Consider the following 24,416-nt stretch of genomic DNA (forward strand, 5'->3'; position numbering starts at 1 on the left):
TGAAGTTATCCACTTTGGTAGGAAAAATAGAAAAGCAGAGAATTTTTTAAATGGTGAGAGATTGGGAAATGTTGGTGTTCAGAGGGACCTGGGTGTCGAGTACACGAGTCACTGAAAGTTAACATGCAGGTACAGCAAGCAATTAGGAAAGCAAATGCTATGTTGGCCTTTATTACAAGAGGATTAGAGTAAAGACGTCTTACTGCAATTATATAGGGCCCCGGTGAGACCACACCTGGAGTATTGTGTACAGTTTTGGTCTCCTTACCTAAGGAAGGATATACTTGCCATAGAGGTGGAGATAGACAGATTTTTACAAGATAAGGGAGTGAAGGGTTATGGGGAGCAGGCAGGGAAGTGGCTTTGAGCCCAAGATCAGCCATGATCTTATTGAATGGCAGAGCAGGCTGGAGGGGCCAAGTGGCCTATTCCTGCTCCTATTTCTTATGTTCTTAATGAGAGGTGATCTCATTGAAACATACAAAATTCTTACCGGGCTTGATAGGGTAGATGCAGGGAGGAGGTTTCCCCTGCTGGGGAGTGTAGAACCAGGGGTCACAGTTTCAGAATAAGGGGTCGGCCATTTAGGACTGAGATGAGGAGAAATTTGTTTACTCAGGAGGGTGGTGAATCTTTGGAATTCTCTACCCCAGAGGGCTGTGGAGGCTCAGTCATTGAGTATATTCAAGAGAGAGATCGATTTTTGAATATTATGGGGTTAGTTCAGGAAAGTGGAGATGAGGTGGAAGATCAGCCATGATCTTACTGAATGGTGGAGCAGGCTCGAAGGGCTAAATGGCCTGGTCCTGCTCCTATTTATTATGTTCTTACGTATGTGTTTTTGTTGTAAACAAGAAATATTAGGGAGCACTCTATAATACTAAGTACGTTTCTGTCCATATCAGAGACTCTGGCTCTAAATGGGGCCAAACTATGTTCTCTCTCTCTCCCTCCCTCCAAATGAAATGAGTTTGCAGCCATGGCTTCATTATCCAAAACCATCATTACTGATTATTTCAAATTAGGATACTAATAGGTTAGTAGAGTGAGCAAACAGATGGCAAATGCAGGTCAATGCAGAGAAATGTGAAGAGGTATATTTTGGGGAACAAGAAAGCAAATGGATCTCAAACTGTAAAATAATTAAGAGTAGAGGAATAGAGCATGGTAGAGGTTCAGATACATACATTAAAATTTCTGCAACATTGCATTTTAAAATATATTAAACTCCTGTGAGACTATTTCAATGGGAAAATACATTAAGTATCTGCATATACCTGCAGTACCAATGGAATTTATTTGTTTTGCTTGTGTACTAATGTTAACGTGACAGGCTCCTAGCATTAGTTCTAATCCAGTATTGCTGTTCCTGTTATATTAAAGTTAAAGTAAGTACTGGAAAAAAAATTCAGTAGCTGCCAAACTTATTGTTGGCAGCTCAATGGTGTCCTTTACTGACCCACTCAATGGTCACCAGTTGTAAAATGTCCTTGATAAGACTTGTAGGATGGAGCCAATACACTTGCCCCTTCCGTCTCCCTCAAATTGCTCGTTTCTACTTGGGCTTCTGTAAATTCGGTGGACCTTTCAAGGAGGCCCCATCACAGCGGACATTGTCCTGGCCCAGCAATTCAGTGAGTATTTCCAAAATTCGTGGGTCAGTCAGCAATTCTTGGCAACTCACTGGACCTTGCAGCCTCAACAACAGAGTAGCATGGAGCTTCCCTGGGACTTTTGGCGTTAGCCCCCTTATTCCTCCTCCCTCTCGCCAATGAGAGTTGTCACCAGCTTATACTGCCAACCCTCTCCCCCTGAAAGTGTTCTTTGGCACTGCCTCTCCTCTTCCCCAGTTAATCCACGCCCCATTCTCCCCTCCATTTGTTTCTCCCACCCCCATCCATTTGCCTTTTTCCAATCTTGTTTAATTATCCTCCCACCCTCTAATCAGAAGCAGCCAAACTTGCTGCTCGACCGGAATATTCCGTTTGGTGTTTTCCCATGTGCATCGCCGTGGGATATTAACGAATAGGTCTTTAAAGGGGGGAGTTAAACTTCCATGTTAAACGACAGAACCAGCGACTTCACTTAAATTAATTCATTGGCTCTAAAGTAGTTTGGGATGCACGAAGGATGTGAAAGGCACTTTATAAATGCAATTGCTCTGCCCTCGCTCAAAGTCCACCCCCATATCTTCATTAAGCCATGCTCACCTATCACCCCCATCCTCGTTGACCTGCACTTATTCTCCATCTCTCCTCCCACGCACACCAAACTTAAAATCCTCATCTTCATATCCCTCCACACCCTTACCCCATCTACATACCCTCCCATCCTGATTCTGGCCTTCTGTGGTTTCTTCCTCAACTGCACTATTTAACGATTTCAAGCCTACAATTTAGCAACTTCCTTTCTTAAACCATCTGCCTCTCTCTACAGCATTAAAAGCCTTCTCAAAATCCATCTCTTCAACCAAGTCTATGGTCACCTCCTGCTAACTCCTATAAAGACAACCATCCCTTCCTTCGTGGAGCAACTTTGGACTTTGAAGTGCAAGCACTATAAAAGTGCAAACTGCCGCTCTAGGCGGGGTGTTCCCAGGCCGTTATTGTGGATCCTGCTTGTGGGCAAGGATATAGGGAACCTGAACTCGTCGGTCACTACCAAGTCACTAAACAGCATTTTACAGAATACCAGCACAAATGGATACAACAAACAGCAGTCTTACTGTTTCTTTCTCATGAGGGTTTTTGTTCCTATGTTCAATATACTGTGTCTTCAGTTGTTTAAAACCAGACACGAATTGGGTCGCAAGCTGCAAATCTGAATTCTTCTGACTCAGTTCAGAATATTCCTTCCGCAAGTGTTTGAGTTGTACTTCCTGTCTGTAAATAATCATAACTTTACTTTCCAATTTAGAGTAGAAAGAAAAAAAAATCAACTGGTCTGTGGTAAATTGATTATAATTTAAATTATTAGTTACATTTCCACTGTGCATTTAGTTATATTTCTCAACTGCGGTACTCGAGTTAAATGACCTAAAATCATCAAAAAGGGTACACTGCTTGCAAAGAAAAAACAAGGACCATACTTGAAACATAAAATATATCTTACTATTTACTTAAGTACCACAGTGTCAATACTAATGATTTAAGATAAGACCAAATTAAACATAGCATTACTCGTTTAATTCCTTCTGAGCTACTAGAAAGTGCTTTCTTGTCTTGTTGAAGGTTGTCAACACCTGTAAACATGAAATATTAGTTAATTTCAACTCATAATTTATTATAAATTTTCAATAATTTTACAGAAGTGAAAACTTTTGATATAAAATAAATACTTACCCTCGCATTTTTTCTTTCCACATTCTTCAGATCTTGTACTTGACTGATCTTTTAAAAAGGAAAAGAAGTTATCACTCTGGATGGGCATATGAAAAACTGACTGGTCAAGATGTAGAGCGATCATTTTCAGACAGCAATTTGGAGAAATTGTTTTTGGCCATCGAGAACTGTGATTGGAAGTGTTGGGATATGGGAAATTGTGCAGGAAAATATAACACACTGAATATAAAGTAGGTTGCCTGTTCCTCAGTGTCACAACTTGAATTAGTTTCCAAACCCCACCTCCCAAATCAGCAGTTTGTGTGAGATACGGTATTAAAAATACTGATTAACTGCCCTGACGGCCAAGTGTATACATAGAATTACATGGCATCTACAGCACAGAAACTGGCCATTTGCCTAACTGGTCTATGCCAGTATGTATACTCCACATGAGCCTCCTCCCACTTTATTTATTCCATGTTTCTCCATGTCCACCCTATCGAACCCCTTCATAATTTTAAAGGCCCCTATAAGGTCTACTTTTAGTCTTTTCCAGATTAAAGAGCCCTAGCCTGCTCAATCTTTTCTGATTGTTGCATCGTTTCAAATTCTGGTAAAATCCGTGCAAAACTTTTCTGCACTTTTTCCAATAAAAAAATATCCTTTTTGTAGTATGGCAATCAGAACCGAACACACACAGAAACATAGGAGCAGGAGTAGGCCATTCAGCCCTTCGAGCCTGCTCCGCCATTCAATGAGATCATGGCTGATCATCCAAATTCAGTACCCTGTCCCTGCCTTAACAGAAGAACATAAGAAATAGGAGCAGGAGTAGGCCAATCGGCCCCTCGAGCCTGCTCCGCCATTCAATAAGATCATGGCTGATCTGATCCTAACCGTCAATCCACTATCACAGAATTAGACACACGAAATAGGAGCAGGATCAGGCTACACGGCCCCTGGGCCCGCTCCGCTACCCACAGGGCCATGTCCGATCCGAACCTAGACTCATGTCCAAATTCCTGCCTGCTCCCCAAAACCCTTTATTCCCTTTACTTCTAGGAAACTGTCTATTTCTGTTTTAAATTTATGTAATGATGTAGCTTCTACAGCTTTTTGGGGCAGCATATTCCATGGACCTACCACCCTCTGAGTGAAGTAGTTCCTCCTCATCTCAGTTTTGAAAGAGCAGCCCCTTATTCTAAGACTATGCCTCCTAGTTCTAGTTTCACCCATCATCGGAAACATCCTCCCCGCATCCACCCGATCCAACCCCTTCACAATCTTATATGTTTCAATAAGATCGCCTCTCATTCTTCTGAACTCCAATGAGTAGAGTCCCAATCTATTCAACCTCTCCTCATATGTCCATCCCCTCATCCCCGGGATTAACCGAGTGAACCTTCTTTGTACTGACTCGAGAGCAAGTATGTCTTTTCTTAAGTATGGACACCAAAACTGTATGCAGTATTCCAGGTGCGGTCTCACCAATACCTTGTACAATTGAAGCAATACCTCCCTATTTTTATATTCTATCCCCCTAGCAATGAAAGCCAACATTCCATTGGCCTTCTTAATCACTTGCTGCACCTGCATACTAACCTTTTGAGTTTCGTGCACCAGGACCCCCAGATCCCTTTGTACTTCAGTACTTTCCAGTTTCTTGCCATTAAGATAATAACTTGCTGTACGATTTTTCCTGCCAAAGTGCATAACCTCACACTTTTCAGTATTGTATTCCATCTGCCAAATCTCTGCCCACTTACTTAGCCTGTCTATGTCCCCTTGCAGGTTTTTTATGTCCTCCTCACTCACTACTTTCCCTCCCATCTTAGTATCATCTGCAAACTTTGATATGTTACACTCGGTCCCCTCCTCCAAATCGTTAATATAGATTGTAAATAGTTGGGGACCCAGCACTGACCCCTGCGGAACACCACTAGTTACTGATTGCCAGTCTGAGAATGAACCATTTATCCCAACTCTCTGCCTTCTGTTAGATAGCCAATCCTCTATCCATGCCAGAATATTACCCCCAATCCCGTGATTTTTTATCTTAAGCAATAATCTTTTGTGTGGCACCTTGTCAAATGCCTTTTGGAAGTCTAAATACACTACGTCCACTGGTTCCCCTTTATCCACCCTATATGTTACTTCCTCAAAGAACTCCAGCAAATTTGTCAAACATGACTTCCCCTTCATAAAACCATGCTGACCTTGTCCTATTAAATTATGATTATCCAAATGTCTTGTTACTGTCTCCTTAATAATGGACTCCAATATTTTACCTACCACAGATGTTAGGCTAACCGGTCTATAGTTTCCAGCCTTCTGTCTACTGCCCTTTTTAAATAAGGGTGTTACATTAGCAGTTTTCCAGTCTGCCGGGACCTTTGCTGAGTCCAGGGAGTTTTGGAAAATTATTACCAATGCATCCACAATCCCTACCGCCACTTCCTTCAAGACCCTAGGATGTAAGCCATCAGGTCCAGGTGATTTATCCGCCTTGAGTCCCATTATTTTACCGAGTACCACTTCCTTAGTGATTTTGATCGTGTTTAGCTCCTCCCCCCCCCATAGCCCCCCGTTTGTCCAGTGTTGGGATATTCTTAGTGTCTTCTACTTTAAAGACTGATGTAAAATATTCAGTGTTTTTGCCATCTCCATATTTCCCACCATTAATTTCCCGGTCTCATCCTCTAAGGGACCAACATTTACTTTAGCCACCCTTTTTCTTTTTATATAACTATAAAAACTCTTACTATCTGTTTTTATATTTTTTGCTAATTTACTTTCATAATCTATCTTCCCTTTCTTAAATCAATCTTTTTGTTATTTTTTGCTGTCTTTTAAAGTTTTCCCAATCCTCTATCCTCCCACTAGATTTGGCTACCTTATATGCCCTTGTTTTTAGTCGAATACTATCCTTAATTTCTTTACTTAGCCACGGATGGCTGTCTTTTCTTAGTGGAATATATTTTTTTTGGTGGTTGTAAAATAACTCCTTAAATGTACACCACTGATCATGTATCGTCTTACCCTTTAATCTATTTTCCCAATCCACTCTACTCAATTCCGCTCTCATACCTTCATAGTCTCCTTTATTCAAGCTTAGCACGCTTGTTTGAGATCCAACCTTCTCACCCTCTAATTGAATATGGAACTCAACCATGTTATGGTCACTCATTCCAAGGGGATCCTTTACTAGGACATTTTTAATTAATCCTGTCTCGTTACACAGGACCAGATCCAAGGTTGCTTGCCCCCTGGTCGGTTCAGTTACATACTGCTCAAGAAACCCATCCCTAATACACTCAATGAACTCATCCTCAAGGCAACCCTGCCCAATTTGATTGGTCCAATTAATATGACAGTTAAAATCCCCCATAATTATAGATGCTCCCTTATTACAAGCCTCAACTATTTCCTGATTGATACTCCGTCCAACAGAGTTGCAACTGTTCGGAGGCCTATAGACTACGCCCACTAGTGTTTTTTTCCCCTTATTATTCCTTACCTCCACCCAAACTGTTTCATTATCCTGATCTTTTGACCCAATATCATTTCTCTGTATTACAGCGATTCCTTCCTGCCTGTCCTTCCTGATCGTTAAATAACCTGGTATGTTTAATTCCCAGGCATTGTCACCCTTCTCCCCATATCCCTTTAGCCTCAAGAAATATATCCAATTCTTCCTTGAATATATTTAATGAACTGGCCTCCACCGCCCTCTGTGGCAGAGAATTCCACAGGTTCACCACTCTTTGGGTGAAGAAATTCCTCCTCATTTCAGTCCTAAATGGCTTACCCCTTATCCTTAGACTATGACCCCTGGTTCTGGACTCCCCGGCCATCAGAAACATCCTTCTTGCATCTAGTCTGTCCAGACCTGACAGAATTTTATAGGTTTCGATGAGATCCCCTCTCAATCTTCTAAACTCCAGTGAGTATAAGCCCAATCGACACAATCTCTCCTCATAAGTCATTCCTGCCATCCCAGGTATCAGCCTGGTGAATCTTCGCTGCACTCCCTCCATGGCAAGAACGTCCTTCCTCAGGTAAGGTGACCAAAACTGCACACAATACTCAAGGTGCAGTCTCACCAAGGCCCTGTACAACTGTAGCAAGACATCCTTGTTCCTGTACTCGAACCCTCTCGCTACGAAGGCCAACATACCATTTGCCTTCTTAACCGCCTGCTGCACCTGCATGCTTACCTTCAGCGACTGGTGCACAAGGACACCCAGGTCTCGTTGCACTTCCCCTTCTCCCAATCTATTGCCATTCAAGTAATACTCTGCCTTCCTGTTTTTGCCACCAAAGTGGATAACCTCACATTTATCCACATTATAGTGCATTTGCCATGTTTCTGCCCAATCACCCAACCTGTCCAAATCGTACTGGAGTTTCTCGACATCCTCCTCACAGCTTACCCTCCCACCCAGCTTTGTGTCGTCTGCAAATTTGGAGATATTACATCCAATTCCCTCGTCCAGATCATTAATATATATTGTGAACAGCTGGGGTCCTAGGACCGATCCTTGCGGTACCCCACTAGTCACTGCCTGCCACTCGGAAACCGACCCGTTTATTCCAACTCTTTGCTTTCTGTCCGCCAACCAGTTCTCTATCCAAGTCAATACCTTGCCCCCAATCCCATGTGCCTTAATTTTGCACGCTAATCTCTTATGTGGGACCTTATCGAAAGCCTTCTGAAAGTCCAAATACACCACATCCACTGGTTCTCCTTTATCTATTTTACCAGTTACATCCTCAAAAAATTCCAGTAGATTAGTCAAGCATGATTTACCTTTTGTAAATCCATGTTGACTTTGTCCGATCCTGTCACTGCTTTCCAAGTGCTCTGCTATTACATCTTTTATAATAGACTCTAGCATTTTCCCCACTACCGATGTCAGGCTTACCGGTCTATAATTCCCCGCTTTTTCTCTACCACCTTTTTTGAATAGTGGGGTAACATTAGCTACCCTCCAATCCATGGGTACCGTTCCAGAGTCTATTGAGTTCTGGAAGATGACCAGCAATGCATCTACTATCTCTGGGGCCACCTCCTTAAATACCCTGGGATGTAGACCATCAGGCCCTGGGGACACAGTACTCAAAGTCTAAGCAAGGTACCATATAACTTTAGCATTATCTGACTGTTTTGTATTCTATTCAAATCAATCACAACACTTTGCACGATTTACTGCCTTATCAATGTAAATGCATCAAGTAGCGAGGTAGAGATTAGGAAAGTCCCAGGTTCAATTCCTGGACTCTGCTGTGTTATCTAATCTCATCCATATAAACAACTCTTGATGATTGTTATTTGAACGCTAATTAAAATGCAGCCTTGTTGCACACGCCTAATAATCTTTATCTCTATTACTTATAATAATCAGTTATGGTCTTGCTTTAATTTCCTGGAAAAGTTTAATCTCTGCTTCACAACCTTCTGTAGAGCAGAGATGTGGCTACAGGAGCTAACTTACTTGATGCTCCCAGTCAAACACCTTCCTCTCATGTTTTCCCATAGTAGGAATTAAAGTCTATGCTCAGAAGGTGGAGAATCATTAAGAGTGTATGGCCACAAGACAAGTGTCTTATTAAAAGTGAAAGTCTTGGCATGCATACAAATGGCCATATTTACACTGAACCATGAACTTACCTGCATCGCTCAAATATTTACTAAGTTGTTGGCTGGATATATTCAAACAACCGGCATAATCTGCCAAAAAGTGTAACACCCTCTCCGCAGGCACAGAGAGCTACCACTCGCTTAGGAGTGACTGGAAGGTGAATGGAGAGTGGAGCATGGATGGGGGTGCTGGGGAGATGGATATTAGGACTGGCAGTCGGGGAGAGAGGCAGACTATAGAATCATGGGGGGCCCAATATCTCCTGCAGAGCTGGGAGCAAAAGCAATGTGGTGAGTGGGAGCAGTGCAGGGAGCAGCCAGTAAAGAGGGGAGTGAAACTTGGGGACCTTGCTGCGGATAAAGAGTGAAAGGTTTCTACTGGTGGGCAAATGGGGAACAATGGAGCAGAGACTGAGGATTCTCACTGCGCTCAGAGAGCATCACAAGCTCGAATACATGGAGGAGATAAAAGAGGGCCGAGTAGGGCCACCCATAGTAGTGCTGGGGAGTTGGGATTGTTAGAATAAAATTTTGCTGGACAAGACACAAACAACAAATTCGCTGGGACTAATTGAATCACTGCACAGTGAGACATGCCACGCTTACGCATGGCTGGAACAAAGTTCGTCTCGTGTCCTGACTGGGACTAATTGGATCACTGAGGACTAACAAAGGTTCACTGGTATCCTATCATCGAACTAATCACTTGTATCCTATTATCGAACTAATCACATTCCGCCAGGGAACAAGACGGAACGAAGACCTGAAGAGGCAGAATTGGCAACACAAGTGTGTAAACTCCTGACTGGAGGAAAATAACGATATGCGCTAATAAACGAATTGATTGGATGAATGTAAATGATCTAAAACCAACTTCTTGGAATTGTATATAAGCTCGGCACGTACTACAATCGGGGAGAAGGTGCTCTCGCAGACCGCGTGGTTGCAGACTCTTCTCCCAGAGCTCTGTCATTTAATAAAGTTGTCTCTCTTACTCAAAGTCTAGTTTCTGAGGAATCATTTTTCCTACAACAGGAGGAACACTCCCCCTCCATGCTCCACAGAAGGGGAAGTAATAAAAACTTTCCCCACCAGTTCTTTCACGACCTCCAGTGGCCTTTGCAGAAGGACAGTCGCAGGACCCTTCAATTTAAATTGATCCAAGACTGATTTCAGGTGGCTGCCCGAGGTGTCTAAAAGCAGCGAGGGGTACTATGGCGGCAGTCAACCCTGCAGTACTTACAGTTTCAGTAACTTGCTCCTTTAAATTGGTGAAGAATCTGTCAATTACTTTTCTGCAAACATTAGTTTCCACAGACTGCCTATCAAATTGAACAAAAACTACACTTTACTAACAAGACAACATGCAGTTGTACTGAAGATTTATAAAGTCTTACAATCTGCACTATTAAGAATAAAGCTAGTATATGTAAATTATCAAACTACTGTAGAACTTCATTTTAAAAAAATCACAATAGTGGCAGAAACAAGTTTGTTGGTTATTTAAACTGCTCCTTCAAACAGAAGTGATCTTTATGATCTACAATGTGGGGTTTTGTTTGCATTCTCAGTATCTAGATCAACACAGGAATCATTCTCTTCCCCCTTACAAACAAGACATGTATTCCAATTGTCATAGGGACAGCACCAGTGACACCAGGTGGAAAAACAGGGGTCCTCCACCAGTCAGCAGCAGGCTATTCACAAAACCAGGTGACTAGCTGATACCCTGAAAGACAGCTATCATACAACCCAGCAGATCAGAGGGGCGATTTCAGACCCATCAAATCTTAATGGGTGCAATGTGGAATACAAGGCAAGCAATTACTGGTCCGAGAGGCAGTCGAGAGCACAGATGAAGAGACTGAATGCTGCAGTGAGAGACTTCTCGAGCTGTGTGGCAATACTGAATTCATGAAATTTAATGTAATACTAACACCTGATCACTGAACAAGTGGCCAACAGAAGGTCTGCATAATATGGGGTCTGGCCTGGTATAGCTGCATCTGGTATGGGGTGATCAGATATTTAGAGTGCACGAGAGCCTGCTTCCGTGCTATTTTGGGGCTAAACATTGTACCCTTGGCCAGAGTGTGGCTAAAATGGCTTTTTAATGGGTGAAAGTGGCAGTTTAAGCCTCAAGATATTGACATATGAGCAAGACTATTCAGCCCATCCTAGTTCATCTGTCCAAAAAGATTCTAAAGTCCCCCCCAATGCAAAATCCAATTGAGTGCTTGTATTTTTTTTTTTTTTTTTAAATAAATGATTCCAGGGTTTTCACCTCCACCACTTTTCAGAGAGTCGATTCCATGTATTGATCACCCGTGAAGAACTTCCTGATGTCAGTCCTAAATTTGCATTTTACTAGCTTTAACCCCGAGTCCCCTTATCCTACCCTAACTATTTCGTTTCAAGTATGTGTTATATATATCACATCATATCCTCAGAATGCCCCAAAGCACTTACTGTCCAATTATTTACTTTTGAAGTGTAGTCCCTGCTGTTATGTAGGCAAATGCAACAGCCAATTCTGCACACAGCAAGATCCCACAAACAGCAAACTAAAAGAATGACCATAAAATCTGGTTTTGGTGTTGATTGAGGGAGAAATGTTGACGATGACACCAGAAGTCCCTGCTATTCTGTGAATAGTGCAATGGGATCTTTAATGTCCAACTGAATAGGCGGATGGACGTTAAAGGCTGCAATAAACTCCCATACACAAGTTGTTCTGCAATGATGCATATTCCAAGGATATTAACTACTTCACCACGTTTTACAACACCATTCTTGAACTTACTTGTATTCTGTAACAATCTCCTCAAAATCATTGAGAACTACATCCAATTCAGTGATATCTTTTGTTAACCTCTTCATACCTTCAGGACACCAGATTTTCACAGATGGACCAGCCTCTGAAAGACAAAAGAAAGCAAACTATCCGCTATTATAAACTGCTGTTCAATTGTGTTAAAATAAAATATGGTTATACTTTCTCCCTATAATTTACAGGTTTTAAAGAATTGGAAAAAATATCATAAGCATACAATGACTGAGAAAGGGAACTGGGGTAGTAGTAGATATATAATTTTCAATTCCTAGACAAGATGGCAAAGCAATAAAAAGCTGAACAGAATGCTAAGATATAGGCAGATCAGTATGCTTCCAAATTGTGCCTGTAAACAGAACCAACAAGTCTAACCTATTCTTAGAGGAGCATTTATTCTCTCTTCTGCCCCCCCCCCCACCCCACCCATTAGAACAGGAAAGAATGTTATACAATCATTGTTCCCTTTAACTAGGCATTCCATTTAGTACACTTGTGCTGCATTCGTCATATCCTCACCTGCAGCAGCAGCAGCAGGGCTCGATGCAGATGAATTAGGAGGCGCATTAGACCCACTTGTTCTGCTGACCAAAGTTTTCTTTCTTTTCCATCCATAGGATTTAAGGTTATTTTGTAGGGAAGTTTCCTGTCACATAAAAAGTTTGATTTTTCACTAAATCGTCCATTTCCAGGTAAAGCATCAAAACTTCTAATTCCAGTGATCGCACACCTTGATAGTGTGCAAGAAAGTTAAAATTGAACTTAAACCAGTCAATTTTTAAAAAAGTGCTCTCCTTTTCCTGTCAAAATTTCTCCTAATCTGCCTTGAAGATGTTGACTCGTTGATGGGGTACAACATCACAGGCACCATACACCCTAATACTCCCAAGTGCCCAATCATCGATCATGTGTTAGCCTGCAGACACTCCCTGTCGATGCTATTTAAATGCGGGTGCCAACATTCACGTGTGCACACTGCGGGCAGGTGTCGATGAACACAATTGAGCAGGAACTCTGGCTGATTTTGCCACTCCATAACCCATGGGGAAGCGGAGTATTGTTCCTACCATTTCCTAACTCAAATCAGCTAACCGTGCACTCTGGGGATCACATCTGGGGACTTTCCTGGTCTATATGGTTCAGCTGCTCACTGTCTAAACTCATTGGGCCAAGCAGGAGAGCACTAATTCTTTTTAATTTTAAGTATTTTAAGGACAAGCTTTCCAACTGAACTGTCTCACTTACAAACACATACAAAAAGTAAAACTGAACTGCAAACTCATTTAAAATGGTTGAAAAACTCAGTTGTACTGGAGTTCCATTTTGTGGACCAGCTTGAAAAATAAATCTCCACTGAAGGCATCAAGACACAAGCTGGCACAACTAGACCAGCGAGAGAGAGCAGCATTGTACCCCTAAACTACAGTAGATGATCTTCCCAAATGCACCCCCTTCACGGCACCGTCAACAGTCCACTTCAACCTTCTTGATGCATAATATCATTCAAACATACAGCTTTGCCAAAACATTTGCTCCACTGGTGTACATCAGTGTGGACTGTTCTCAATGACAGCATGGTGGGTGCAGTTAGTTAAATGAAAAGAAGCTCTAGTTTACATTCAATACAAACTTCCATTTTTGAATTATTTAATCATAATAAAATCAAGTTTACATGACACAAGTTAAGGGACAAGTCACCTTTGGGGAGATTGTCTGCACGAGTTTAACCAACCAATGGTTTTCGCCCACTTGCTGCTGCTGGAAACATTTGGAAACGCAAGTTTGCGGTTTGTTTAAATTCATGCTTACTTCCTGTTCTATAAGCACAATGCAGGATGACTATTTACTCACAAAACAGTTCCACTATTTAAATTAGCAAAAGGCATTATTGATAAAACATCCTCATAATTCCCCTGATTGTTCAATGAGTTTAAACAAATATTTTGTATCGGTCTTCACGGTAGAAGACACTAAAAGCATCCCAATACTGGATAATCAAGGGGCTATTGGGGTGGGGTGGGGGGGGGACTTAAATCAATCACTATCACTAGAGAGAAAATACTAGGCAAACTAATGGGACTAAAGGTGGACAAGTCCCCTGGGCCCGATGGCCTGCATCCTAGAGTCTTAAGAGGTGACTGCAGAGATAGTGGATGCATTGGTTGTAATTTACCAAAATTCCCTGGATTGTGGAGAGGTCCCAGTGGACTGGAAAACCGCAAATTTAACGCCCCTATTTAAGAAAGGAGGGAGATAGAAAGCAGGCAACTATCGACCAGTTAGCCTAACATCTGTCATTGGGAAAATGCTGGAGCCCATCATTAAGGAAGTGGTAGCAGGACATTTAGAAAATCATAATATAGTCAAGCAGAGTCAGCATGGTTTTATGAAAGGGAAATCATGTTTGACAAATTTGCTGGAGTTCTTTGAGGATGTAATGAGCAGGGTGGCTAAAGGGGAACCAGTAGATGTGTATTTGGATTAGACAAGGTGCCACTTAAAAGGTTACTACACAAGAGCTCACGGGGTTGGGGGCAATATATTAGCATGGATAGAGGATTGGCTAACTAACAGAAAACAGAGAGTCGGGATAAATGGGTTATTTTCAGGTTGGTAAACTGTAACTAGTGGGGTGCCACAGGGATCAGTGCTGGGGCCTCAACTATATACAATCTGTATTAATGACTTGGATGAAGTGACAGAGTGTAATGTAGCCAAATTTGCTGATGATACAAAGATAGGTGGGAAAGTAAATTGTGTGGAGGATGCAAAGAATCTCCAAAGGGATATAGATGGGCTAAGTGAGTGGGCAAAAATCTGGCCGATGGAGTTTAGTGTGGGAAATGTGAGGTTATCCACTTTGGTAGGAAAAATAAAAAGCAAAATTATTTAAATGGGGAGAGATTACAAAATGCTGAGGTACAGAGGGATCTGGGAGTCCTTGTACATGAATCACAAAAAGTTAGCATGCAGGTACAGCAAGTAATTAGGAAGGCAAATGGAGTGTTGGCCTTTATTGCAAAGGGAATGGAGTTAAAAGTAGGGAAGTCCCGTTATAACTGTACAGGGCATTGGTGAGAACACACCTGGAGTACTGCGTACAGTTTTAGTCTCCTTATTTAAGGAAGGATTTACTTGCATTGGAGGCAGTTCACGAGGTTGATTCCGGAGAAGAAGGGCTTGTCTTATGAAGAAAGGTTGAGAGGGTTGCGCATATACTCATTGGAGTTTAGAAGAATGATAGGTGATCTTATTGAAACATAAGATTCTGAAGGGGCTTGACAGGGTAGATGCAGAGAGGATGTTTTCCCTTGTGGGGGAATCTAGAACTAGGGGGCATAATTTCAGAATAAGGGGGCACACTTTTAAATCAGAAATGAGGAGGAATTTCTTCTCTGAGAGGGTTGTGAATCTTTGGAATTCTCTTCCCCAGGGAGCTGTGGAGGCTGGGTCATTGAATATATTTAAGGTGAGATAGACAGATTTTTGAATGATAAGGGAGTCAAGGGTTATGGGGAGTGGGTAGGGAAGTGGAGTTGAGGCCAAGATCAGATCAGCCATGATCTTATTGAATGGCGGAGCAGCCTCAAGGGTCCAAATGACCTACTCCTGCTCCTACGTCTTATGTTCTTATGTAAAGGCACTGCCCAATTTGGCTAAGAAGGTCCCACGAAACGCAGGCTCCAGGCTGAACTGACCTCCATCTCTGTGCTACAGAAGAAAAAGGAGAGGAAACAAATGCAGCCAAGGTCTGTAACTGAGCTCACATGTGAAGAAGCACCACTTGATAAGAGTGGAGGGAAGCTGGCATCTGTGAAACTGTACCCAAGCATGAGTCAGCACCTTTAGGAGAGCAGGCTGGAACTGTGTGTCTTTGTTTACCTCGCATTTGCTACTTCAGCCAGCAATAAGCACCGGGGGCCAATGGTTGTCTGGAATTTTGCCAAATTGGTTAATAGCTGCTACCAGGTAAATGGAAATCATTCACTTTTAATTTTGTTTTATTGTAAAACAAAGTAATTAAACATTAGTGCTAGGTTCTGTACTAAATGAATTGTTTAAGAGCCGGAGGTTCTCCTTGAAAAACAATTTTAAAAGGGATTTCCAAATTTTACAATAATTGTGTGGGAAAATTATTTAAATGGCTGTCATAGTCAGATTATCAACAGAATAATCAGGTAAAACACGACAAAAATTACCAAAGGCAAATGAAGAATTTGAACACATTATGTTTTTCGTCTAAACTATGTTCATGATTGTTTCTGGTCACCTCATTGTAAAATACTTAACATTGTTAATACATGCAGGATTTCAAATACCAGTACTTGTAATCCAGCAGCTTTGGTAAACATCCCTTTTATTTCAATGCCCACTAAACCAATCATGATTAAAGTACATCGCCAACCCTTCTTAAAATATGCAAATGGTGTCATGAACAGGAGAGTAGCCAATGTAACACCTTTGTTCTGGAAGGGAGAGAAGGATAAACTGGGTAACTTTTGATCAATTAGTCTAACTCCATTGCGAGCAAACTCTTCGAATCTATAATACAAGATAAGTGAGCATTTATAAATTCATAGTTAACCAAGTCAGTCTCAATTTGTTAAAGGCAAATAGCATTTGATAAATTTAATGAAGTTTATTGAAGAATTGACCGATTGGATAAAGGAAATTTATTGCATATGGAATTTCAGAAGCCATTTGATAAGGTGTCTCAAAAAAGATTTGTTAGAAAAATTTAGACATATGGTATAAGAAATGTAGCAGCAAGGATAGTATCACATCAGTATAGGGGGAAAAGTTCGGTATCGACCATTTTGGGGCTAACATCGCCTGGGCGCTAACCTTAGTGCCGGACGACCACAAAATTGAGTTTTAGCACCCCAAGAGGGAAGTGGAGCACTAAATCAAGCGCTCCACTTTATTCCTTGAGCGCAACAGGCAGGGCGGAAGTTGTGCAGTGTTGCTGCGTTGGAAGGTTCCTTCCCTCCCTTAAAGGGAAGGGCCATCGCTGCAGGCTCCAAGGAAAAAACTTAACTGCTCCCCGACGGCCGCCATGATCTGGCCCGATGCACTGCAGCAGAGTGTCGGGCTGATCAATGGCTGGCGACGGAGAAAAAAAAAAGCGCAGAGATTTTCAGAATTTTTTTTTTTTAACCCTACCTCGGCCACCTCGCCCCCGAAGTACCTGACCTCTCGATCAACGCCTTCTGCAGCTGTTGTTGCCATTGCCCGGCGATGCTGCAGGCTGCGGAAATGAATTGCCGGTCTGGGACGCTACGCAGCCCGATGACATCACGATCTCCAGGCGCAGGAGATTGTGGCACTCGGGGAGGTTACCGCCACCGCAAACCACCAGCCAGATTTCGCGGGCAGTGGCAACATTGCCGTGCCCGGGCGGTAAGTCCTTAGTGCCCCACTATCGCCCCCCGGAGGCGCTAAGGCACCGAATTTCTAGTCCGGACTGGAGTGTCAGGAACAGAATGTCAAAATGTGCTGACAACACAAAAAGAGGTAGTTTGGCAAACAGTGAGGAGGACTGTAAACAACTTCAGGAAAACGTAGACCAGCAAGTTGGAATGGGCAGACAGGTGCAATTTAATGCGGTAAGTGTGAGCCAATACATTTTAGGAGGAAAAACAAGGAATGGAAGTATACACCTAATGAAAGATACTGATGGGGGTGGATGAAGAGAAACCTAGGGGTTCAAATACATATGATCCGGAAAGTGAGACTGCAGGTAGGTAAAGCCATTAACTGTTTTTATAAATAGGGGCATAGAGTACACACAGATTTCCTGATTTCAGCTGTTCTTTCAGGAAAGCCACATGTATGCATCTCCTGACAAAAAACAGTAAAAATGCAGCATTGGAGTCGCCCACTCACACCTCTTATAGAATGCTGCATGGAGCAGAGACTTCAAAAGACAGCAGGATAAAGCGAATTTCATAACTGGAAACAAACACCAAATATATTCATTATAATTAGAATTTTATACACACACACACAGAAAGGTTTGCAAATAGATGGAAAGGCACTTTCTGGATAAAAACACAGCCATGTTAGTTATATTTTAGCATGGAATTTTATCCATCAGAAACACAAAAAACAAACTATTATAGTCAGAAATATTTGCGCTTTCCTTTTATAACTGTGGATAAGCTATCATTTTAAATAAATTGCTTAGTAAATGCTAGAAACAGAGTAGCTTTGAACTTAAGCAAAATTTTGAGTGTTAATCGACATTACCTAATTTCAGAAATGTGAACTATTAAGATGTAATATTAGGACAGACCAGAAGTGTAGGTTAAAGAAAGAACTCACATTACAGTGGAACCAACATTTAAATGTTTCTATACGTAAGGGAGACCTGCACGTCGAAATGTTTTTAAAACCACTTTTATTTTATCTCAAAAGGACAGCTTCAGGGTTAATTGCAAAATGTTTATTTGAACTTTACTCATCACAGATAAGTTTGCTCCCCCTCCATTTTCTTTGGTCTGGCCAAACAAAAGGAATCATATGTGAATCAAAAAGCATGTTCCTTACCGTGCAAGACTCTGCATGAAAGGAGGAGTCCCTGCTGTGAGCTGCCGAGTCCCTGCTGTGAGCTGCCGAGTCCCTGCTGCGAGCTGCTGATGCACCTGCTCTCTTGCTACTTTGGTTTTTTTGTGTTGAAATAGACGCCCGAGTTTTACCCCGCGATTTCTTTGTGGCACCAGCCGAAACAGCTCTCTGCTTAATTCCAGAGTTCCCATCACTAGGATTCTTTACTGCACCTGTCCGTGACGGAATGTCCTTAGCTCGCTTGGAGGCTTTACTGGACTGTGAACTGGATACTGTTTTCAGCTTCACTCTCTTGCTTGCTGCCTGTAAAAACACTTTTTTTTAATTAGGCAAAGCAATCAAGATTAAATTGGCACTTTAGGCAGAAATGGTCCTGAATTACTTGCTCCGAGATTTTTTCTCCATTCCTGTGGAGTTACATTTTCACAGACAACTAAACTGATGAGAGAGGCAGAGTGTTTGTGTGTGTAAAAATAAATTAATGGTTAAAATATATCTTACCCACTCTGTCCACCTTGCTGCCCTTACGTCAAATGTTTTTTTTAAAAATGGCTCTGGGCCTACAACTAACTGCCTACATGCAAATTCCCGAGATTTAATTTTCTTAACTGAAGGAAAGAATAGAATTAACGTGCACAACTGAGTTATTTTCCTCCACACGTAATCATCTATAATTGAGATAGTCTGAGCCAGGGAGTTACTGGTCCTCATTGTTTAAAAGTGTGGTAACTTGGAATCAGCCATGTATTGCTCACAGAAATACTGCTCCTACCATAGCAACATTTCTTTTAAAATTAGGTACTATGAGCAACCACTTCAGTTTACGTCAAACAACTGCTATAGCCAACACCGCTGTACACCCATCTTTATAATGCAAACACTAAAGAGGAGTTAGCTCAATGGTATGAGCGAAGGAGATTCCCTTGGTGCTGAGCTGCTCTATAATCCTGGTGCCAGATTTAGTTGTTTTTTCCCCCCAGTCTGTGTAGTTGCTGTTCTCCAAGTGTTTGCACAACAAAATGGACAGCATCCAGAGTTACTATTAGCACAAGAAAACTAAAGTGCTATGGAAGTCACCTTGGACATTATCTGATCAATCATTACAATAATAAGAAAAGCTATTTTTAACTGTATCTGCAATTTTCCAAGTATTGTCCTGCCGATGTCGCTGTCATTTAACAACCTAAACCTACCCTGCTTTGTGTTTCTCACCAGTGGAGGGAATGGGAGGTAAAACCTTTCTTGGAATTACATTTACTAAAAAAAAACTTTGTTTTGCTAGAACACCATAAGGTGGCATGCGGTAGTAAAAACAGTTAAATTAATTATGAAAAGTTCCACCAGACTTAAAGTCATACGAGAAAGTACCTTTTTAACAGGTTCCATTGCATTCTCATCCGATGCCTCATCTTTAGCACTTTCTGTATTCACTTCACTTTCCTCTGCTTCCACACCTTCAGATATGCAAGTCAACGCACTGGAATATATATATAATATATACACACACACACAAGAAAACTGAATTAAGTATGGAGAGAGATGACAGATTTTCAAGACAGCAGTCCAGTTGGCAGCAGGGCTTGTTGCAAACTGGTGCACTACACTAATTGGATTCAGGCTCCTAATATTACAGTTCCCAATCTCAACCACCTTATTGGGGTGAGAAAAACTGGCAATTTCTCCATGAGGGAAGTAAAACTGGAAGGTGAGCAATTCTTTCTTCCTCCGCTTCCCTCTTGCACAATTCGTGTTGGTTGTGTTAAGTGTATTGCCAGCTAGCTCTCGCCACCAGACAACAGCGGCAGAAAGATCAATAAAAGGAAAACAGCAGGAAGGAAAAGCAAATGTAAAACAATTCGGATTAATATAGTTCCTTTAATGTCAAAAGAGAACCAGCATGCTTTACAAATAAGTGTATTGAAAACAGACACCAAGCAAGCGGGGAGATTAGATGCAGTAACCGAAAGTTTGATTGAAGAGAAGGGTTTGAGAAGATTTTTTTAAAGGTGGAGTGTCAGAAAGGTGTAGGGAGTTTGTCACTGAGGTGACTGAAAGCTCTGCCACCGAGGGCGAGGCAAAGGGAGGTGCACCAAAGGCTGAAGTCAGAAATGGAGCATTCGAGAGGGAATATTAAGGTGGAAAAGATTGTAAGATGAGGGATGGATTTATTGGTGGGGACAAGAATTGTGAACTGAGATACGTTGAGGCACATGGGACTAGAGCAGGCTAACAAGACCAGGAGTAACAGGCAACCAAAGCTTAGCATGGGACAGGATACATGTGGCAGAATTTTGGACAAGTGGAGCTTATGGAGGGTGGAAGATGAGGGGCCAGAAAGGAGCACACTGGAGTGGGTAAATCTGGAGCTGATGAAGGCGGGTTTGTGTGTTTTAGCATCAAAGTCCAAGGTAGGCGTGGAGGCTGGCAACATTAGAGACGGAAGTAGTCTTGGTGATGGATATGATGTAGGGTTTAAAGCTCAGCTCAAAGTCAAACAGGGCGTCGGAGGTTGCGAACAGTCTGGCTCAGGGATGGAGTTTGTGGTCAGGATGGAAGTCAAAGACTTCAGTCTTCCGAGTTTGAAGAAATTATGAATCAGCCAAGATTTGCTAGCAGACAATGAGTCTGACAACACTGAGGAAGTTAGAGGGGTCAAGAAGCCAATTCCTCGTAACTTGCTCCAGGTGTTATTCTTCATGTTTGCACCTAGACAGTGGCGGGTTTTTAAACTGTGGGGATATCCTAGCTGCACTAATCCTGCCCTCAATCAACGTCCACACAAGCAAACTTAACAGAGATATATAAAATCGCTTTATTATAGAGGAACTATGACAGTGGTGTTCCCCAAGGGTCAGTGCTGGGGCCACTGCTTTTTTGAAATGTATAAATGACCTGGATATTGGAGTAGAATTTCTAAATTTGCCAATGACACCAAATTTGGGGGTGTGGCAAACAGCGAGGATGATACCAATCGACTGCAACAGGACATAGAAAGGCTAGTAGAATGGGCAGACAAGTGGCAGATGGAATTTAATACAGAGAAGTGTGAGGTGATGCATTTTGGCAGAAGGAACAGGGAGAGGCAATATACACCTAATGGCACAGTTTAAAAGAGTGTGCAGGGACAGAGGGACCTGGGAGTTAATGTGCATAGGTCCCTGAAGGTAGCTGGACATATCGAGAGAGTGGTTAGCAAAGCATATGGGATCTTGGGTTTCATAAATAGAGGTATGGAGTACAAAAGTAGAGAAGTTATGCTGAATATTTATAAAGCGCTGGTTAGGCCACAACTGGAGTATTGCGTCCAGTTCTGGTCACCACACTTTAGGAAGGATGTGAAGGCCCTTGAGAGGGTGCAGAGGAGATTTACCAGAATGGTTCCGTGGATGGGGATCTTAGCTACAAGGACTGGTTGGAGAAGCTGGATTTGTTTTCATTAGAGCAAAGGAGGTTGCGGGGTGATTTGATAGAGGTGTACAAGATTATGACGGGTTTGGATAGGCTAGACATGGAAAGGCTGTTCCCACGAGTCGATAGTACAAGGACTGGGGGACACAGATTTAAGGTTTTGGGCAAGAGATACGGGGGGGGGGGGGGGGGGGGGGTGGATGTGAGAAAAAACGTTTTTTTACACGAGTGGTGAGGACCTGGAACTCGCTGCCGACGGAAGAGGTGGAAGCGGAGACACTCAATGTTTTCAAGGGGAGACTGGACAGGCACTTGAAGGAAATAAACTTGCAGGGCTACGGGGATAGAGCGGGGGGAATGGGACTGACTCGATTGCTCTACAGAGAGCCGGCACGGACTCGATGGGCCGAATGGCCTCATTATATGCCGTATGACTCTATGACTATGAACTTTGACTTACACAATGGTTCTATGACTAATAGCATGCAGGAGCACTGGTTGATTTGTTCTCTTTAGCCCAGTGCACAGAGACCAACTGTAATGCCCCCACCACGGCTCTGGCCAAGATCAATTAACTCAGCAGAGACCAGAGATCAAGCCTGGGCTGAAGAAGAGCTCAGCTCCTGACAGGGAAGCTAAGTGACCAACTGAAATATTGAATGATGCAGTCTACTCTTAATTTTTGAACTTTTTACTTATGATACAAAGCACTGCATTTTATGCTAATTTACTATTGAAACCATCAAAATGTTTACACTTTTTAAGCAAGTCTTTTTCATCCTGTAGTAAGAAATAAAAATATTCATCCAGCTTTCTTTTTACCATTTTTCAGTCCCAATTTTTTCACCCAGAGGCACAGACTGCGGAGTAGGCTTCCCTTGTTTATTACTCTGCGCAGGACATTCTTCCCCTTTTTCATTTCCTTCATCATTCAGCTCTAATTCACCAGAAAACACTGCCGTGCTGTGCAATGGGTTACCTACAAAAAAAACCATCAAGACAAATAAGCAATGGGGAAACATTAGGAAACTTTATTTTGTGGGAAAACCATTTTAATTTTTGCTGTGATCTAACTTTCAGGCCAAGACAACAAGAAGTACTCTTAAACAGGTAGATGGACTCATAAAAAGAAAACACAGCTACAAGAATATACTTTACTGTTGCAATATGCTATTGTGCTAAAGGAGATCAGCATGGAAATTTGTAGGGCGGCAGCTGTTGGCTAGAATAATCGTTGAACATTGAGATGGTTGCAGGACTGGAAGCAGGCAAAAAGGAATACAAAACTGACCCAGTCAACTACAAGCCGATTAGCCCAACATCAATACAGTCCCCACTGCTTACGGCAGGCACATTGGTGTCAATGCGATTTGCCCGCTATACACATCAGACGGGTTTCCTCCTCCATATGCAGCATTCATGCTGTCAGAAGAAACTGAAATATCAATGAAATAGATTTAATGCAAAATGTCGACAGCTATGCATAAAAAAAAATCAAGATTCAGCTATTCCTTTGAGAAGTAGGCAATCACTTTGAATATTCCTTAGGCAGGGGTTGTCAGAAAGCTGAAAAATAAATGGTAAATGAAGTACAAATGTAAGGATAGGCAATGGCGGCCATACTACAGTGGAGGTGAAAGATTATCTGCCGGCTGTTCTGTACTTTTGGACCTTAACAAGGTGCAGTTTACTTTGTTACTGCAGTTAGTGCCGAGTAGCACAAGCTGTAACCTGGCACCAGTTAGTGGTGATTACAGGAAACTCTCGATTTACCGGCACCTAAATAACCGGAAATCTCTGTTAACCGGCAAAATTCAGGAGTAGGTTCAGTTAAGTTTTACTTCATATTAGTGGCAGTTCCTGGATCTGTGGCTGTGTAACTGGGGCTCCTACACTTCAACAGGGACGCTTGGTCTGTGGCCAGAGTTCCTGCACATGATATAGTTTGAACTTTCAGAAGCTTTTGACAAAGTTCCATATGAAAGACTTGCAGTTAGATTAAAAGCCACGTGAATCCTGGGTAGAACGCAGAGCAGATAAGAAACTGGTTGAAAAAAAAAGGAATTAGAGTGTCCCCGTGAAAGGTGTAATGTCAACGGGGGGGGGGGGGGGGGGCGGGGGAGAAAAACAATGAATGGACTCCTACATGGGTCAGTGCTCAATTGGAACCCTGTTTATAATCTACATACATAAATAGCCTGCACGGGGAAGCCAAGTGTAAGATGGTCAAGTGCGCTGATGACACGAGACAGCAATAGGGGCATTGAAAGCAGCAAAAACTTTGCTGGAGGATTTAGATCAATTATGTATTTGACAACACATGGCAGAGAAAATGCAACACTGATAATTATAACCTGTTCTATATAGTTTAAAAATGTGAAGCATAATTAGAAAATCAATGGAGCTTAATTAACAGAGACTTAGAAAGGTACATGGGACAAATGGCAGCTATGTCACTTATAATGTCCAGATAATGTAGTGAAGCAATTAAAAAGGCTGACAGAGTTCTAGGCTATATAACTAAACAGTAGAATGCAAGTACAAAAGTGCTAAGGCTTAACAATGCACTAGACAGTCCACACTTACAGTATGGTGTTCCATTTTCATAGAATCATAACACACACACTATAACAGACGTGCAATCTCC

At 42.1% G+C, this 24,416-nt stretch overlaps 2 protein-coding genes across 5 annotated transcripts in view; one reads left to right on the top strand and one right to left on the bottom strand.

Moving 5' to 3' along the window:
• The window catches only part of primpol (primase and polymerase (DNA-directed)), a 66,266-nt gene extending 59,982 nt beyond the window's left edge, over window positions 1–6,284 (top strand). Inside the window, exon 14 of the mRNA XM_085980787.1 lies at window positions 3,372–6,284. Coding sequence (XP_085836913.1) covers window positions 3,372–3,388 — 17 coding nt within the window. The 3' untranslated portion in view covers window positions 3,389–6,284. The remainder of the gene's footprint in view (window positions 1–3,371) is intronic.
• cenpu (centromere protein U) overlaps window positions 1–24,416 on the bottom strand; it is a 37,585-nt gene that overhangs the window by 7,028 nt on the left and 6,141 nt on the right. For 2 of the 4 annotated variants that reach the window (XM_085980884.1, XM_085980839.1), the window contains 10 exons: window positions 22,592–22,748; window positions 19,730–19,838; window positions 18,344–18,664; window positions 13,493–13,552; window positions 12,314–12,440; window positions 11,768–11,882; window positions 10,208–10,286; window positions 3,342–3,389; window positions 3,180–3,241; window positions 2,726–2,882 (listed from right to left, as the gene is read on the bottom strand). In XM_085980884.1, coding sequence (XP_085837010.1) covers window positions 2,726–2,882; window positions 3,180–3,241; window positions 3,342–3,389; window positions 10,208–10,286; window positions 11,768–11,882; window positions 12,314–12,440; window positions 13,493–13,552; window positions 18,344–18,664; window positions 19,730–19,838; window positions 22,592–22,748 — 1,235 coding nt within the window. The remainder of the gene's footprint in view (window positions 1–2,725; window positions 2,883–3,179; window positions 3,242–3,341; window positions 3,390–10,207; window positions 10,287–11,767; window positions 11,883–12,313; window positions 12,441–13,492; window positions 13,553–18,343; window positions 18,665–19,729; window positions 19,839–22,591; window positions 22,749–24,416) is intronic. The other 2 variants (XR_015076866.1, XM_085980929.1) reach the window with 2 other exon arrangements.

This window comes from Somniosus microcephalus, chromosome 1 (genome assembly GCF_052327205.1).
Source record: "Somniosus microcephalus isolate GS21.2 chromosome 1, FLI_Smic_1.0, whole genome shotgun sequence".
Lineage (NCBI taxonomy): Eukaryota > Metazoa > Chordata > Chondrichthyes > Squaliformes > Somniosidae > Somniosus > Somniosus microcephalus.